The 17,399-nt window shown below is 40.7% G+C and overlaps 1 protein-coding gene across 4 annotated transcripts in view; it reads left to right on the forward strand.

Moving 5' to 3' along the window:
* MYLK (myosin light chain kinase) overlaps positions 1-17,399 on the forward strand; it is a 231,470-nt gene that overhangs the window by 202,672 nt on the left and 11,399 nt on the right. For all 4 annotated transcript variants that reach the window (XM_048486332.1, XM_048486333.1, XM_048486331.1 and 1 more), the window contains 6 exons: positions 448-750; positions 4,641-4,691; positions 4,776-4,869; positions 6,530-6,733; positions 12,315-12,532; positions 15,676-15,799. In XM_048486332.1, the coding sequence (XP_048342289.1) occupies positions 448-750; positions 4,641-4,691; positions 4,776-4,869; positions 6,530-6,733; positions 12,315-12,532; positions 15,676-15,799 (994 nt within the window). The remainder of the gene's footprint in view (positions 1-447; positions 751-4,640; positions 4,692-4,775; positions 4,870-6,529; positions 6,734-12,314; positions 12,533-15,675; positions 15,800-17,399) is intronic.

Raw genomic sequence — 17,399 nt, forward strand, 5'->3', positions numbered from 1 at the left:
GTCAGATCCATGGTTCATGTGACATGGAAATGTTTGGGGACGGTTTACTTCTATGTGGAAGTCAGCATAAGGGCAACCTAATACAGTGGTACCTCGGTGTTCCACTCAGTAACTGTCCCCGGATCTAAGTCTGGCTTAAAACTCTAAAATGGCTTAATATCACTGAGTATAATGCCATTTGCAAATACGCGCTTAACGCCATTTGGTATTACGTGGAACGCCTTACTTGGCGCTATCACTGCCAACACCGTTTTCGCAGCCTTGGAAGTTGGCAGAAACCGAGGCTACCAACAACTTCCGAATGCAGAAGATGGCGGCCAGTGATCGGCGATCGGTGAACACCGAAATCGGCGTTTACCGAAGACACCAATTACCGAGGTACCACTGTATTAGGGAGTCTCACTAACATATGACAACATATTTCTGTGTGCTTTTTCCACTTTGCAGATAAACCTGACCCCCCAGCCAGAAGGCCTTGTGCATCAGATGTTAGGAGTTCTTCACTTACCATCTCATGGTATGGGTCTTCTTATGATGGTGGAAGTGCAGTACAGTCTTACACTGTGGAAATCTGGAACACACTAGACAACAAATGGACAGATCTCACAACGTGTCGTAGCACTTCTTACAACGTCCAGGATCTGCTGGCTGACAGGGAATACAAATTCCGGGTGCGAGCTGCTAATGTCTATGGGATAAGTGAACCAAGCCAAGAATCGGAGCTAGTGAAAGTAGGAGAGAAGCAAGAAGGCAAGTTTCTGCTGCATGGAAGATATGGTTGAATATATTTGTGTTTTCATAAGGTTCTGGGTTGTCAGATCTTTAGTTTAATTTGAAGATAAAGGCCAAGCCAGGTGCATGCATATGAAAATGTGATTTGTATGTTGCATCTTTTCATGGAATTTGTCTCCTGATAACACTGGAAGATCCGGACTTTCTGTCAAAGAATGGGAGGGAGGGAAAGACCAACCTGTTGTAAGGGCAGCTGACACTTTGAGAAAAAAGGATATATCAAAAACTGTCATTATGGTGGAGAGTGGGTAAGAACCAAGTGGAAGGGGAGAAAGGAACAAGAGAGAGAAAGGAAGGAAGTATCAAGAAAGAGGGGAAGGGAGGGGAGGCCAATTGATCTGTTTCAACATTGCTGTCCTCAGTCATATGCCTCTATAGTATGTATGGAGGGCCTACTGAATAGTTGCAATGGATTCAACTATCTCATGATGATCCCAAAGAATTTTCTGGGAGTGCATGATGCTGTAGCTAAGTGGGGTGTAGATCTGTAGCTAAGTGGGGTATAGGTCTGAGACACAAGCCCTTGAATAAGAGACCACTGCAAGGTGGGATATAAACTGCAGTATTTTTAATGTTAGGTGAGACCTGAAGAATTCACAAGAGTAACACCGATATTACTTTTGTCATAGTTGCTGCAGGTTATATTTCAATTTTCTGCATGGGAAGAATTGGCCAAACTGAGAAAAATATGTGTTCATCTGATTATAGATCTTTGGCTATGGTGATAGGTAGAAAAATTCCAAAAACGCAAGTTAACTACTACATAACTTTTGACTGGCTATGCTTACAGAACTGCAAAAGTTATGGACAAGTCTGTGCTCTAGAGTTGCAGTCCCAATCCAAATTCCCTGTCCTCTCACAGCTGCTTTTAAGGTTAAAGAAGACATTGTCCAATCATTATCTCCCACATATCACATAAATGTGCACTGCCCGGAGCCCCTCGGGGATGGGGCGGTATAAAAATCTAATAAATAAATAAAATAAATAAATTAAGATCAAAGCCAAAAGCATATGAAACAAAGAAGGCAATTATTCTGCACTCAGCTAGCAACACAAACTTCAACCTGGCTCTTCAACAATGTCCTTCCATATCATAAGCATTTTCTGTGAATACCATATATACTCGTGTATAAACCAACCCGTGTATAAGCCGAGGCACCTAATTTTACTACCAAAACCTGGGAAAACTTATTGACTCATGTATAAGCCGAGGGTGGGAAGCCGGGAGGCAGAGGGAGCTCCTTATTTGGGCAGTGACATCAGGGGGAGTCACTGCCCAAATAAGGAGCTCCCTCTGCCTGCCGGCTGGCTGGGCTTCCTCAAACCCAGCCGGCAGGCAGAGGGAGCTCCTTATTTGGGCAGTGACTCCTCCTGATGTCACTGCCCAAATAAGGAGCTCCCTCTGCCTCCCGGGATTTGAGGAAGATCAGCCAGCTGGGGTGCCTTGGGGTTCCCCCTTCACCCTCTGAGGAGGGCAGCAACAAGTGGCTTGTGCATCCGCAGGGAGGTCGTCCCAGCCATGCCCCCAGCCTCGGCAGAGGCCTGAAGAGTCAGTTGGTAAGCGGTGACTCGTGTATAAGCCGAGGGGGCATTTTTCAGCCTTAAAACAGGGCTGAAAAACTCGGTTTATATGCGGGTATATACGGTAGATTAGTAGTTTGAAAGCCGTGTTCTCATCCTTTCTAGCACTGGAGCAAGCATCCAGTGCCCAGAGCACTCATGATTAAGTTTTTTACATCTTAAAAAGTAGCTAATGCCAATAAGGTTATCTCTTTTCACAGCATCAAACTAGTTATTTTAAAAGACTTTCCCATCCTGCACCCCACATTTTTTCCCAGGAGTTTTTTTGTGTTCTGCCTCACCAGTGCAGAAGAACAGATCCTTTCAAGTGGTAAAGAAGGAAGGACTTCTTACAGACATGTATCCCCTTTTACATCCCTTTGAACCCATGGGGAGGGGGAGAATCCATGGTCTCATAGTCACCACATTTTTGGGGGGGGGGGGGGGTTCCAAACAAGTAATAAGAGGTCCAGTGAGCATCTTGCTACCTATGTATGTGTTTTCAAGTATAGCACTGAAAGTCCAGCTTCTGCTCAGTTGCTTCTCATCAAGTTTTCTTTCATCCAGTCCATGGGGAATGGATTATGTATTCCAATTCCCTCTTCCTGTTTTTAAGTACACTCAATACACAGTGCTTCCTAAGTTTAACTGGCTCTACAAAGTAAATGTTATCTTTGAGTCAAAACAATGGAGCAAGTTAACACCGCAGTAGTTCAGAGGTATTGCACATGAGTAACTTCAACTTCTACACAGAATTTCTTCAGCTTGTGTTCATAATGGGTTTTATGGGTGAGGCAGCAAACTGGAGACCAGAATTCTCCTTTCTTATACATCCTGAATGCTGAAAAGAAATAGCAATGTTCCTGCTGAAAAAAGAAGGTAGCAAAAATAGCTGCAGTGGCTGGATGATACTGCTACTGCCCCTCTCCCACAGGTTTCCTGTACTGCTATGCCCTTGTTCTTCAGAGAAAGAGGGCCTTTGGGGCTTACTAACTTGAATTCTCACAACTTCTATCGTTTGTTAGGACACACGAGCACAACAAGAAAACAAATTTGGTAAATTTGAATACTGTACCCTAATACAAGCTCCTCTGGCACTTTGAAGCTTGAACTCAATAACTACTTCTGCTTAAATATTGATTGTCGTTTTCTTATAAGTATACTATGCTGCTTGTGATCATTAATCAATAAGTAAGAAATAATTTTGGCTTATCTGCATATATATCTACAGACATTTGAGGCAGTTTTATATTGAATGAGACTGTAGGACATCAGAGTCAGTGTTGTCTGTTCAGACAGGCGGCAACTCTTCACGGTCTCAGGCAGCAGTCTTTCTTATCACCTGCTCCCTGGTCCTTTTAATGTGGGATTGAACCAGAGGTGGAGCTACCAGGGAGTGAGGGGCGCATGTTGTACCAAGTGTGCACCGGGGGGAGGGAATTGCCCTTAGCCCCCCCCCCACACACACACACACACTTACCTTATTGAAACAGTACAGGCTGGAGAAGTGGCCTGTTCCTTTCAGGCTGAAAACAGCCTGGTGGGAACTACACTTCCCAGGACACCTTGCGAGCCCCAAGGTCTCCTGGGAAGTGTAGTTCCCACCAGGCCATTTTCAGTCTGAAGGAAACAGGCTGCTTCTCCAGCCTGCACTGACCTTATTGAAACACTGCACTGACCTTATTGAAGTGTGGGGGTGGGCAGGGCACTGCCGGGGGTGGGGCGGAAAACACAAAGTGTGCACCGGGCACAGTATAGCCCAGCTACATCTCTGGATTGAACCTAGGACATTCTGCATACCAAGCAGATGCTGTACGATTGAACCATGGCCTTATCCCTGGCACGGAAGTTTGATGTAGCACAGCCATTAGGCAAAGAGTTACCTTTTAAACCCTTCAAAACATAGGTATATTTTGATACCCAAATCAAAACATTTGAATTTGCCCTGATGCTGATTGTACATTAGAGATACTTAGGTAGATACACATTTGTAAGTGTATTGGATGGTATAAAAGTATGATGAGGTCTTACATGCGTATGTGGTTTCAAGTGCAGCAGTGCAGCAGTTGTTAAGGACTGTGGCATTCAAAAGGTAAGAGCACTTTCCCTGCAGAAGTGCAAAAATGGGTGCGAAGAAAAGTGCGAAGAAAACTTAATGACATGACGGCCCTTCGAGACTGTGTAATCAATGTCTGGAACTGCTACTTTCTGGAATGGAGATGTGGCAGAAGCAACTCTTGAAAGATAAGCAGTGTAAGAAAGAAATTATAAATATTGTTTGATTATAGGCCCTAAAGAGGAAGAGGAGGAAGAGGAAGAAGCTGAAGGGTCTGATGAAGGTATGAAGTTTTCAGTTTTACCATACTGTGCTCGTAGCTTTGGGGTTGTTTAGTAATCAGATTTTTTCCCCTGTAAACTTCCAGAAGAGAAAGAAACCGAAGTTGACTATCGAACAGTAACGATCAATAAGGAACAGAAAGTTTCAGAGTTCTATGATGTTGAAGAAAGACTGGGATCGTAAGTGCTACAACATACCCCTTTCTTTCAATTGTTAAAAGGGTACATTTCTGATTAAATTATGACTAAAATTAATGTATTCTTACACAAAATGTTGTCCTGATCCAACACCATATGGCCAGCAGGATTCAGATTCAGCTCTGGTACATGTCCCAGCAGGGTGATATATGATGAGCTGGGTCACTAGTGTATATGTAATACTTCAAACACTAATCTTAATACTTATCTCTTATTACTTATTCAATCCTGACCTCCATGAGCATAATGCATCTAAGGATCCTGCACATTTATCTTGCCTCCTGTGCAGGTTATGTAGATCTCTCTGGTTCGCATTCTTCCCTTGCCATCTTCTCTCATCAGCTGAAGAAGCTTTGTTTTGGCAGGATTTGCATTATTGTTGCTGTGATATCTTTGGCCTTCTGATCTCTACTTAGACCATCATCTGATCAGCTCTTCACCCAATTTCAACTCACAGTTAGCAAATCCCCCCCTAATTCCTTACAGATCAGATTCTCAGAGCTGATCAGATTCTCACTCTATTAGGTGGGGAAATAGATGGGTACTTAGGCAATTTCTACATGGCAAATGGCTTGAATTTTCAGAAGGAGCTTCTAAATTGGTGTCAGAGATACCTGTGGTCAAAACAAGAGTGGCCCGGGGCTACAAATATACAAAACCAGTTTAACTTCAGCGATGGAGCCTGGCTGAGTGACAGTTGCCCACTGTGTATTTTTACAACTTTGTTACTATCCCTTTGAGATTAAACCTTCTCCCTTGTCTATAGAGAAGTGTCCCAACTGGCAGTGGCTGTAATTCTGAAAGCACACTAATGGTATTGTGTAGGAAAAGTCATTTGTAAACTCCTTATCCTGAGCTCCGTTTTTGCACCTTGCCCACCAAGTTAATTATCGAGGATATAAATTATGCTTCTTTATCCTGGGTTGCAACCAGTAAGTTACCTTGTGTTATTCCTTGGTAAGGCTTGTTTATCAGAAGTAATGTCTGTGACTTCTCAGAGAAGCTGTGTTTTACCTGAGCTGTAATGCTGAATCAGCCAGCCTGTCCTTTTCAATCACAGATCCATGTTCAGATATGGGTGTGTGAAGTACCTCAAGTCGCAGCTGACTTATGGCAACCTGGTAGGCTTTTCAAGGCAAGAGACTAACTGAGGTTGTTTAACATCGCTTCTTTTGCATAGTAGTCCTGGTATTTCTTGCTTGTCTCCCATCCAAGCACTTGCCAGGATCAGCCCTGCTCAGTTTCTGAGATCTGATGAGATCAGGCTAACCTGGGCCATCCAATCAGGCTGTGTTCAGATACCATAATTCTTAATGTACAGTAGAAATGTTCACACACTTAGGACTTGAAGTACTAACATCTTCAGATTTCTGTGTTATGATTTATTTGTTAAAGATCACTTGATTGCCCATCTAATTCCATCAGCGATGGTGAGATATGCAGATGAACAATTGTTTTGAAGGGGGGAGGACCGGTTGTTATTAGATTATAGCATGCTCATATTGCACCAGGTACCATCTAGAAGAGGCAACCTCTCCTATATGAAAGAAGGGGGAATGCTTCAGTTCAGATTGCAGCAGTTCTAGGTTGCTGACCTCAATGCTTTGAAACCATGTAATGGAAATCATTCTGTATTTTGCAGTGGAAAATTTGGACAAGTCTTCAGGCTTGTTGAAAAGAAAACCAGAAAAGTTTGGGCAGGAAAATTTTTCAAAGCATATTCAGCGAAGGATAAAGAAAACATAAGGCAAGAGATTGGCATTATGAACTGTCTACATCATCCCAAACTTGTCCAGTGTGTAGATGCCTTTGAAGAGAAGGCTAACATTGTCATGGTCTTGGAACTGTAAGTATAAACCAAACTGTAGAAGGGAAAGTAATGGTGCATTCATACTTTTGTTATGCTGTAAAGGCCTCCTGGTTCTCTAATAAATGAAAATTCTGCTTTAATGATGCTTTTGAAATTCAGGTAGTTTATTCTGAATGCTTGATATGTCTGAATATTCCAGTTTTATTCCCATTCTCTTCGAGTTTTTTCAGAATTTATCACTGATACATAATCCCCTAAGAACCATCAGAAATGTCATACACATTTTCTGGGTAGATAACTAAATCATATTCTGTGCTCTAAACAGAGTTGCCAACTCCAGGTTGGGATATTCTTTGAGATTTTGAGGATAGTGTGTTTTGAGGATGGGACAGAGTACTTTACCTATTTCACTTTTTGATGTTTCATTTTTTTGTGTTCAAGTAATCTTGAGAATCCAGTTAAGTCAATAATGTGGGTAATAAGTATTTTTTGCTAAATAAAATAAACAATAAATGTTGTGTATACCAAACTGTGACTATAGGAAGGGTGTAGCAGCAGATATTAGGACGTTTGAAGCACTCATATACACAGCAGAAAAGCTTGGAATATATTTCAGGTTAAGGCTGTTTCCAGAGTGACTTGTACTGATATTGTACATTCATATCTTTGCAAGGTCCTCTGATTTTTTTAAAATCCGCAAATGATTATGGGTACTTGTCCATTGTTTCTTGATGTGTGTATGTCCATTTGTACCCACACAGGGTCTGTCTGCAGTAGGTGTTTGCTACAAGTCAGAAATGTGTCTGACTGGTGGGATGTGCACTGTACTGTCCCTTTTCACTTAGAGTTCAGCATTAAAGTAGGTACAACCATCCCTTCATTGTTATTTGAAACTATAGCTTCAGAATGAGCTTGCAGTCATAAAGCCAGAACCATCTATACTATCTTTTCCTACCTGAAACATAGCTGTATAAAACCATAAATATTTACACCATCTAGATAATATTTTGATCTAACATGCTGTTGCTATACCTGTATTTGGCATATACATAGCGATGTGTGCTAAAATGGGCCCTACAGGCACCCATTTTCACAACTGGGGTTAGAGTTTCCAGCCATGTTCTAGCAAGCAGTGGGAGAGGAAGGGGGAAATGATGTCACGCAGATGGTGCAGAGTTATTTCCCAGATATACCAGGAAGTGACAGGACACTATCATCCTGATTCTCTGAGATTCACTCAAAATTCTATGACATTGAGCTGGACAGTATGGTATCACATCAACACCAGTTTGCCTGATTTGCCCAGGCATTTTTCTCCTACTGCCCAGCTACATGGCAGCAGAAAGAGTAGGTGGAGAATAGAAATATCTTATTGAAGGGAAATTGATCTTCCTAACTGGGGTTGAGAAATTTGTTTACATGACCCAGATGAAGCTTTATCCAAGTTATCATTCCCTGCACAAATAGAATTACTTTCTGCTCCAGCAACAGTTCAATAACGAGAAATTCACTTTCTTCTCTCCACGATCCAAAGTCAGAATACCCCTCCTGTCTCCAAACTGTTAAGGAGCTAGGGGAAAATGCAGTGGTTCTTTTAACTTTTGATCTACACTACATTGGAAGCTGATTATTGTACTCTGGAGAATGTCAGAAACAACTTCTGATGCTGCATGAGGCAACTGCTGCTTAAATTCCAGGAGCTCAGAACCCCCACGCGCATGTGCATGATGGGGTTTGTTGGATTGGGGTGTATGTATCCGAACCTAGAAAAGCTGCATAACTTACTTCACCTTTTCATGTGATCACTTTTGTAGCATCAGCTGCTTAAAAAAACCCCACTTTCTTTGTTCTTCTAAATTTTAGATCACAAAGATGAACAGCTGGTTTCTATTTCAGTATACCGATGAAGTAAAAGAGAGAGGAATATTCTTACTGTTTTGATTGCTGGAACAAGAAGTAAACATATTTCTAAGTAAAGGGATGCATTTAAAAAAATTTCAATTTTTTAATATAAAATTTGACCAGTTAGTAATAGTGTGTAATATAAATATAAAATCTTCTATTTACCTTGGAAAATTGGCAGAACTAGTGGAAAATAGAGGAATGTATGAGGTGTTTTGGATTCTGTACTCTCTTGCACAACCTTAATCTCTTCTACCTCAGAATCTTTCCCCATTCCAGAAAGGAATAAGAATTAAGTGTGTATGGATACACCAAGCAGTTCAGCTATGCTAATTTTTCATTCCGGATGGTTTTAGATCTTGAGCTGGCTTATGATTGCATACCTCAAAGTATGTGCTAAAAGTTGTGCTCTGCTCATCTGTAGTCACGTATACTTCATCTGTCGGGTGCCCTGCTCTTCCTCTATGGAGATCAGAATGGTGTGTATGGAATTCTCAGGTTATCACCTACTGGTTCCCTATTAGGACTCTGTGATGTCTAGGGTTGTTTATGGACCCTATTAGTTTATAAACCCAGAAAAGACCCATTTTAGTCATGTTTATTCAAGGATGGAAATGCAAAATTTCATTTGGCATTAAAAGTAAATGCTGCCAAATATTCAGCCATATTTAGAGTATGCAGCATTTTATCTAAAACAGATTTTATATCGAAAGCTACTTGTTCTGTGGGTAGCTTTCTGTATGTACAATTTTCAGGAATGATTTAAAATGTATTCTTGGGGCTCCTTTGTTTAAATGCTGACCAAAGTTCAGTATAATAAAGTCTGCGGTTGAAAAGCATTTCTGGTATAGTTTTTTTTTTCACAGCAGAGAATAAAACACTAACTTGCCATTCTTAAACATTTTGTTAAGATTGCTTTTAAGGAGAGTGTAGCAAAAACATAGTTTGTCCATAGTTTGTATAGTTTGTACACAGAACTAAGAGATGTTCTTCACCCTCTACAGTTGTTAAAAGTTTGTTTTTGTTTTGTATTTATCGACAAGAAGACAGGCAGAAGCAGGAAGAGCCAGAGGAGAGAGCTCAAGGGCAAGGCAATTAATGAACAATTAGCAACCATTCATTCATTTTCCCTACTTAATTTTATCACTCAAAGTAGGGGGTTTTGCTTCCTTTTGTTCATTCCTTCATTTGGAAATGAATTCATATCACTGATCACCTACCACTTTTTCCATTTTTGTGAATAATGGAGATTTCACCTTTTGGTTTTAATGTAGCATGAAAATACATGTGCCACTGAAGATGGGGATTCTAAAAAGTAAACCCGATATTGAGTTTTTGCACCCATGTTATCTGGATTGCTTTTATAGCATATTCCTTTAATCACAAGTTGTTTTTCCTTTAAGTTTAAATCAGTATCTTTTAAAAACACCTGTGACTTGGGGGGATATAACTTGGATCCGAAGAAAGATAGTCACTAGTGCTGCTCTGCAAGCTCTTGTGCAAGACTTTGTACAGTGCTTTCTAGGAGTTTCTGTGTTTCTGCTGGCACAAGAGGTTTTCCAAGCTGTTGCTCAGTCTCTTGCAAGTACAGAATAAATACTTGTGGACGGTGTTTCAGTTCTCTCATGCAACACTGTAGCATGAACAGAATCAGCAGCCTCAGAATTTATCCAAAACCACATTTGCAACCCAGGACGGGGGTGTGTGTGTGTCAAGGCAGGTTGTGCAGCATGGAGAGTTGAGTGTAGGAGCTCTGTACTGGCCTGGGGCCAGCCAATTTACTAGTCTGTGGGCCAGCCTGGGGAGGGTGGAATAGTGGGTTCACCTTGAACTTGGGAGTTTTGCTCAGATTCACCTGCTCCTCAGTTAACTGCGCAAACTTGGGGACTTTGGTATCATTCCCTTCCAACTCTTCTCAGCTGCTCTCCTTTCAAACCTGCTGCACAACCTCCACGTGGATCTGGGCTGCATTGTATTTTCCCTGCCCAGACATCCCCACAGATTGTAGCAATTTCACATGTGGAGCTGTCCACATCTAGAAGGATGGTCAAGGAGTATGCAGCAGGTAGGGTAGCTGGACATTTCTGCTCCCCCATTCCTAATCTCAAAGTTTCATCCTTGATGGTAGTGTTCAAAAAGGGTCCTAGGGTGTCATCTCAAGACAGCAGGCAGTTATTGGATTCAGTACCCAGACATTACTTTCAAACAAGCTGCCCTCTGGTGTGCACCTCTCAGAATGGGGCATGAATATTTTGCTTCACCGTGTTCAAGACAGTCTTTGTTGGATGCAGTCGTAAGAGCTTTGCTTCAAGCCAGGCTGGTGCTTGGCTTTTGGGGTAGTTTGGACATTGGGATGGATCCATTTAGGGAGAAGGCAGTGCCTGTGTTGGGGATTCCGTTAAGGGGTCTTGCGGGTGGAGCGACTCAGCTGCATTCTCAGATCAGGGGCTGTCAGCTGGTTCTTACCAGCAGGTGGAAAGGGAACCATGGAGCAGCTTGCACCCTTGTGGAATCCCAGGGCTTGCCACTCAATTGTTCCCTCACCTCACAAGTGAGCAAGGTGGGTGTTGTAATACCAGGCAAGACAGGTCGTCCAATCTGGAATCTGTGGTTGTAGTCCATAAAAGTGGCTTTCCCCGCCCCCGTCCGCCCTCCCAAAACCTGTTATGTGGTGTTTGTCCTACTCACCCTTGTTCCCTCCCTTGCTCCTGGTTGTGCAAGATACCCTCCATGTGTGAAGGGTGAGTTTGGATCAAACTTACTATGTTGGCTTTTTTCTTCTTAGATTTTTTTTGGTCCAGATTTATTATTTTTAAAATTAATATTTTAAATGTATTTAGATTCTGCTTGAACACAATTAAATCAAAGCACAGTAGTGGTAATTTGAAGGTCTTGGATATTGTAGGTCTGGAACCGCTGTGTCCTTTCCTTATGTATGTAAGGGCGGGTTGTTGTTTTGAAAAAAGTTGACATCTACCAAGTTATGCTCTCCCAAATAGAGTAAATTTTTGTTGATTTTTTAAAATGGGGTCATTTATTATGAGGGGTGACTGAATATTTGTGCAAAAAAACCTATCTGGAAAATCAGATATTTGTGTCAAAAACACTTAAGGGTTTGTTGAAAGAGCATGTGTATTTGGTACAGAAAAATTAATTTGTTTGATTTAAGCTTAATTTGTTTGATTTTGCTTTAAGCGATTGAGCTTTTAAAAACTATTATCATGCAAAAATAACAGACCAATGATATAAAAATGTGGGGAGAGATAGGAGTGCTGGAAGTAGAAGGATGGAGAGTGAAGAAACAGGAGAAATTATGGCTGGGGGCTGATGGTTTGAGTAGTTTCCAGTACGAAGTGGTTGAGGGGACTTTGAATTGTCTCTTCCTCCATTTTTACATTTTTATTGTCACAAGGAAGTGATAGTGCAAATAGGATAGGATGATTACATTATGTTGAGGTTTAGAGACACAGTTTGGGTGAGTACTATGAACTTGAACTAGGGTAAAGAGGTTATGAGGTGAAAACTTGAGTAAAGGAATGTATGTGGGCATTAAAGTATTCTGTTGGTTTAGATATCCCATCCCCCCTCACCTTTTATTTTAGAATTTGTGATTTTAACATCTCTGAGTTTCCTTTATATACATGGAAAATTTACCAAGCAGTGTGCTTGCCAATGAAGAATACTTACAAAGGTCTCTTCTGAATTTTCATTCTAGTGTTTCTGGAGGGGAACTATTTGAGAGAATAATTGATGAAGACTTTGAACTAACTGAGAGAGAATGCATTAAGTACATGAAGCAGATCTCAGAAGGTGTGCAGTACATTCATAAACAGGGCATTGTACATTTGGATCTGAAGCCAGAAAACATTATGTGTGTCAACAAGACTGGCACAAAAATCAAGCTGATTGACTTTGGACTTGCACGAAGATTAGGTAATGTCTCCTTGATCTGGTTATTTTATAGCGAATATAGTTTCATTAATCTCTTATCATGCCTAGTAAACCTCTGTGTAAAATATCTGTGTAAAATATTTGGCTTATTGGCCATCTGGATCCATACAGTTTATGTGGTCCTACCTCAAATGACATCTCAGAAACGTAGTTGATACAGAATGCCATGGCCCACTATTAGCCATGTGGTGTAACAGTAATGTTCCACCCATTCTACGGACACTTCGTTAGTTACTGATCAGTTACCGAGTTCAGTTCAAGTTTCTGGCCATCACCTACAAAGCCCTTAATGGCCTTGGCCCTGCAGGGACATTTCTCCTGTTCTGCCTGGCCACAACAGCTTTGCTCATCTCATCTCAGCCAAGTCTTCTCAAGATGCCACTGTGCAAATACCATAGATGAGATTGGAAACTCCCAGTTCGTGTGTATTGTCTGTGATGGCTCGCACCTTTTGAGGAATTGCCTGCCTGAAAAAGTCAGATAGGCTTATCCTTTGCAGAACGTGTGGAAATGTTCAGGAGAGCATTTTTATAAAGAGAGTACAGCTCAAAATGTCACTTTATAAGTGAGATGAAGTAGCCTATTGCAGTGTTTTCTGTATGCACCATCTTCCTTTTGCTACATTGTATTATACCTTCATGACCCAATTCTGCAATATGGCATGTCATGCATAGACAGGGTTTTTTTGTTTCATGTTTGTTTTGTCATTGTTTGCACTGTCTTCCGATTCTGTCGTCCTATTGCACCGTTTATTAGTGATCCTTTGTGTGTGAATGAACTGTTTTTAAATCTGGGGAAAGGGAAGAGGAGGAAGAAGGGAGAAAATCACACCTTTAGAAAATGACTGTTTATATATCGTAGTACTTCCATAGATTTTTGTTGTGCAATAGGAGCAATTTCCCCTTAATAATAAACTGTAATAGAAGGAAGCCAAGGAATCTTACTTCCTTTTATTACAGTTTTTATTACAGGGGTGTGTGTTTTACTACTGTTTTACTTATTTCTATAAACATCTATCCAGTGGTGAAATTAGTGGATACTTGGTAGGGAAAGCAGTTTCTGATCTAGTCAATTTTAATTTCCCAGAGAAACATTTTTTTCAGCAATTGCATATCATTACAAAAATATTTGTTACAGGTTCTCTGAATTTCTAGTGTTTGTGTTGAAAGCAACTCTGTTGCTTCTTTTCGTGCGAAGATATGCCTTTCCCCTTATATTTCCGCAATGGAAGGACTAAAAACTTTCATTTAAAAAAATGAAATCTGAGAATTCAGGGGAGGTTTTAAATATATTGTTATAATGTGTTTCTCAATATGATGAAATCCAATTGCCAATTTAAGAAAAACAACAAGGCCTCCTAGGGGCAAAGATGGTCTCTGTAGACACAGTGTTGGAGAAACGACTATCATCCACACAGCAGCAGACCAGGCTTTACCTCAGTCTTTCCTAGATCTTTGCAGCAAAGGGGATTTGAGATGGCAGAAAAGCTGGGGAAACACTGGGAGGTGAATGAACACAACATGATGCTATGGGGAAGCTGGGGGGGGGGGGGCTGGATAACATGGCCAATGATACAATACTACAGTGTTTCCAAAAATAATTTCTGCTGAGCTGTAGCCAATTTAGAGTAGACATTATGAACATGCTTATGTATCAGGGGAAGACTAGGTGGCTAAAGTGACCCTGGAACGGGTTCTGATCCCCTGGGTTACCCCACCCCACCCCTGACAGAGAAGAAAGGAAGGAACAGGCCCACTATACTGCTACATGGCTTGTACCCACTCATCTTATGTAGTAGATGGGGAGGGGTACTTGCAGTAGTAGATCTCATGTGTCTGATGTAGGTTGGGTTTCTATTTAATGAATGCTGCAGTTGGTGTGTGGCTGATGGCTCCAGGGAGCTGGGGGCCAGTAGTGGGGGGCTGCAACATGGGGCCATGAGACACATACCACTAACTCATGGTGGCAGTGGCTCCCACTTCCTTGCACAGGGCTTCCCTGAGGTTAAGGGGTCCTGGTGGGAAGTGCTCTGGATGGAGGGCCACCACGGACTTCCTCAGTGACCTTAATGGCCAATTCTCCCTGTTATACAAATTCACTGTATTTGCCAAGATAATTCTTAAATTAGAAATGTTATAAAGTTTCCCATACTCCATAAGCTTTTTGGTCATACAGAGTTAAAATATTTTTCTTTAAATTGTATAATAACCAATAAAAATCTAGTAAAATTAATCTTCCAAAGCTTTATTTCCAATTTAAATTAGTAAAGACCAGTGACCCTTCCTTGTTCAGTTTCTGCATATAATTGGTTGTCCTAGCTTGTCAGGGAAAGCCAAGCTGTAGCAGGATATTTTCCTGACCTTTTTTGGTATGTTTAGAACTCTGAAATGGAGATTATGTGGCTTTTTCCTTGTGTGGGGTGGCTTGTTCAAAGCATTTTCTCCCTAGAAATTGATTTGTTCTGCGTAGTGCTTTAAAAGGGTCACTTCACCAAAATGTTGGCAGTTTTAACATACATGAATTATCAAACTTGGTTCTACTTATGTTACAGCTTGATTTAAATAATCTGTCAAAATAACCTTGATTTAAATAATATGTGAAAAACAGGAACACTGGCCTTGTAATAAGACAGCAACAGAAATAAAATTCAGAAGCTCAGGCTTTGTCTCACAGTGTTCCAGACTCTAAAACAGAAATGTGTTTTTGTGTGAGAACCCTCATTACCAATTTTAGGGGAGACTTAGAGCAGACATACAAAAGCATATATGAATATTCAACTGTAAGCTTACTCTTAGTAGGTATGTGAATTCACTTTCTGCTTTAGTATATTGGAAGTTGTTCTTTAGACTGGAATGCCTGGATTTTGTTCCTGCTGCCAGCTAAAATTATTTTTCTCCAGCTCCCTTCGCAATTTCCGTCCTAAATGAGTGAGAGCCAATATGGAGTTGGATTTAGTGGGGTGGGTTTAAACATGGACAGTCGAAAGTGAAAATCCCTACTTGGGTTTTGGTTGATAAGTTGAGATTCTGTAATTTGACCAAAATGGCATGTTAGAAGCTTATGAAAAGGAAATATTACTAGAAGATGGAGAAAAATGCAGTGTTTTCCTACTCTCTTTTTCCCAGAAAGTGCAGGTTCCTTGAAAGTCCTTTTTGGGACACCAGAATTTGTGGCTCCAGAAGTTATAAACTATGAGCCTATTGGATATGCAACGGACATGTGGAGCATAGGAGTGATCTGCTATATTTTGTAAGTACTTTTGCTGAGTCAGATCTTCAGAATTTCTGTTCCATTGATGTAAAGAATATTGGTTGCGATCTGGAGTTCATTGATGTAATGCAGAAATCCAGGTTGATTTAGAGGACATTTGATTCTGGGTTATTTATCTCTGTGACCTACCTCCAGCCTCATTCTTTGTTCAAATCCACACTGTGAGATTTCCCAGAATATTAAAAACACGCTTATTTAGACCATGGACTTGTTGACAAGATAATGCCCTATATAATTCAGAGTGTGTTACGTATTCCTTTGTTTTGCTTACCGTATTTCAACATGATCTTCAGAGAGATTAATTAACATTCCATAGTTGGTTCCTAGAGCGTACCATCCACTTTTGTATTTGGTCGGAATGAAGTATTGTAAAAATGCAAAGTAAGCAAGTGGCTTTTCTGATTCATGTAGTAAAATGAAGAATGTCCAGGTCTTTCCACAGAAAGCATCTGGATTTTTGGCTCCCTAGTAATGGAGTTATGCAAAAGGATATAGCTTAAACACAGGGTTGAGATCTTTAATTTTCAGGTAGGTTTGTCCATCTTGTCCATTATCTTGAATCCTAGTTGTAAAGAATCTCACGCGTATTTTATCTAGCATCGCTGACATAGAAAAATTGCTTTGACTTGCATGTATAAAAATGGAAATTATAGGGGATTTCTAAATTATGCCTAACGGTTCTCTTGCCAGGGAAATGCCTGATTTAAGTAGCTGGAAAAATCTTTCCAGTAAACAGCTTGATGCTAGTTTCAGACATAACTTCATAGCTCCCCATTACTTTCTCCTTAGCAGATGCTACTCATCTTTGTCACTTTGGCTTCAGCACGGCAGAAAAGAAATTGTTTCCATAATTTGTCAAAATATTGCTGCGTTATTACTTTACATGGCTATTAAGCAAAACAGAGATCAGAGTGCAAGATCAAGAAGATCTCTGATAAAGACAGGGCCGTTCTGGGGATAAACGTGATGAAGTGCCAACAGCCTCCCTTCTAGAACTCTCTGTTCCTCCCCTTCCCAATTAAAAAAAGAAACGAAACTACAGAACATGGTTTTCATTGGAACTGTTTTCAAGGCATATCAACAAACTGGCATTGTGTGTCAAATGCTATTGGACATTGTTATGACCTTTTAGACTATAGCATGCTTGGAATGGACACAGTTTTGTTTATACATTTTGGAATTTTGAATTTTTGTGCAGTAGTTGTTGCAAATCACCCATAGTAATAACTCAACCTTTTACGAACATAAGAGTTTTCAGGTAAGATATTCCCGAGTCTGACTTTCAGACTCTGCTTCCTTTGCATAAAAGAGGATTTATTTATTTATATTCCACCTTTCTCCTCAGTGGGAATCCAAAGCAGCTTACATCATCCTCTCCTCCTTATCCTTACAACAACCCTGTGAGCCCTCTTTAACCACTATACCATGCTGGCTTAAACTGTTTCTCAAGTGGGAAGAATTTAGATAAAAGGGCACTTCGGTAGTTTCATAGGCTTTCCTGTAGTTTTGAAGTGTGAGGACTCCCTGAACTGAACTTTTTTTAGGAAGTACATTTTTATCTACAAATGAAGATGTTCCC

Source organism: Sphaerodactylus townsendi, linkage group LG02 (genome assembly GCF_021028975.2).
Source record: "Sphaerodactylus townsendi isolate TG3544 linkage group LG02, MPM_Stown_v2.3, whole genome shotgun sequence".
NCBI lineage: Eukaryota > Metazoa > Chordata > Lepidosauria > Squamata > Sphaerodactylidae > Sphaerodactylus > Sphaerodactylus townsendi.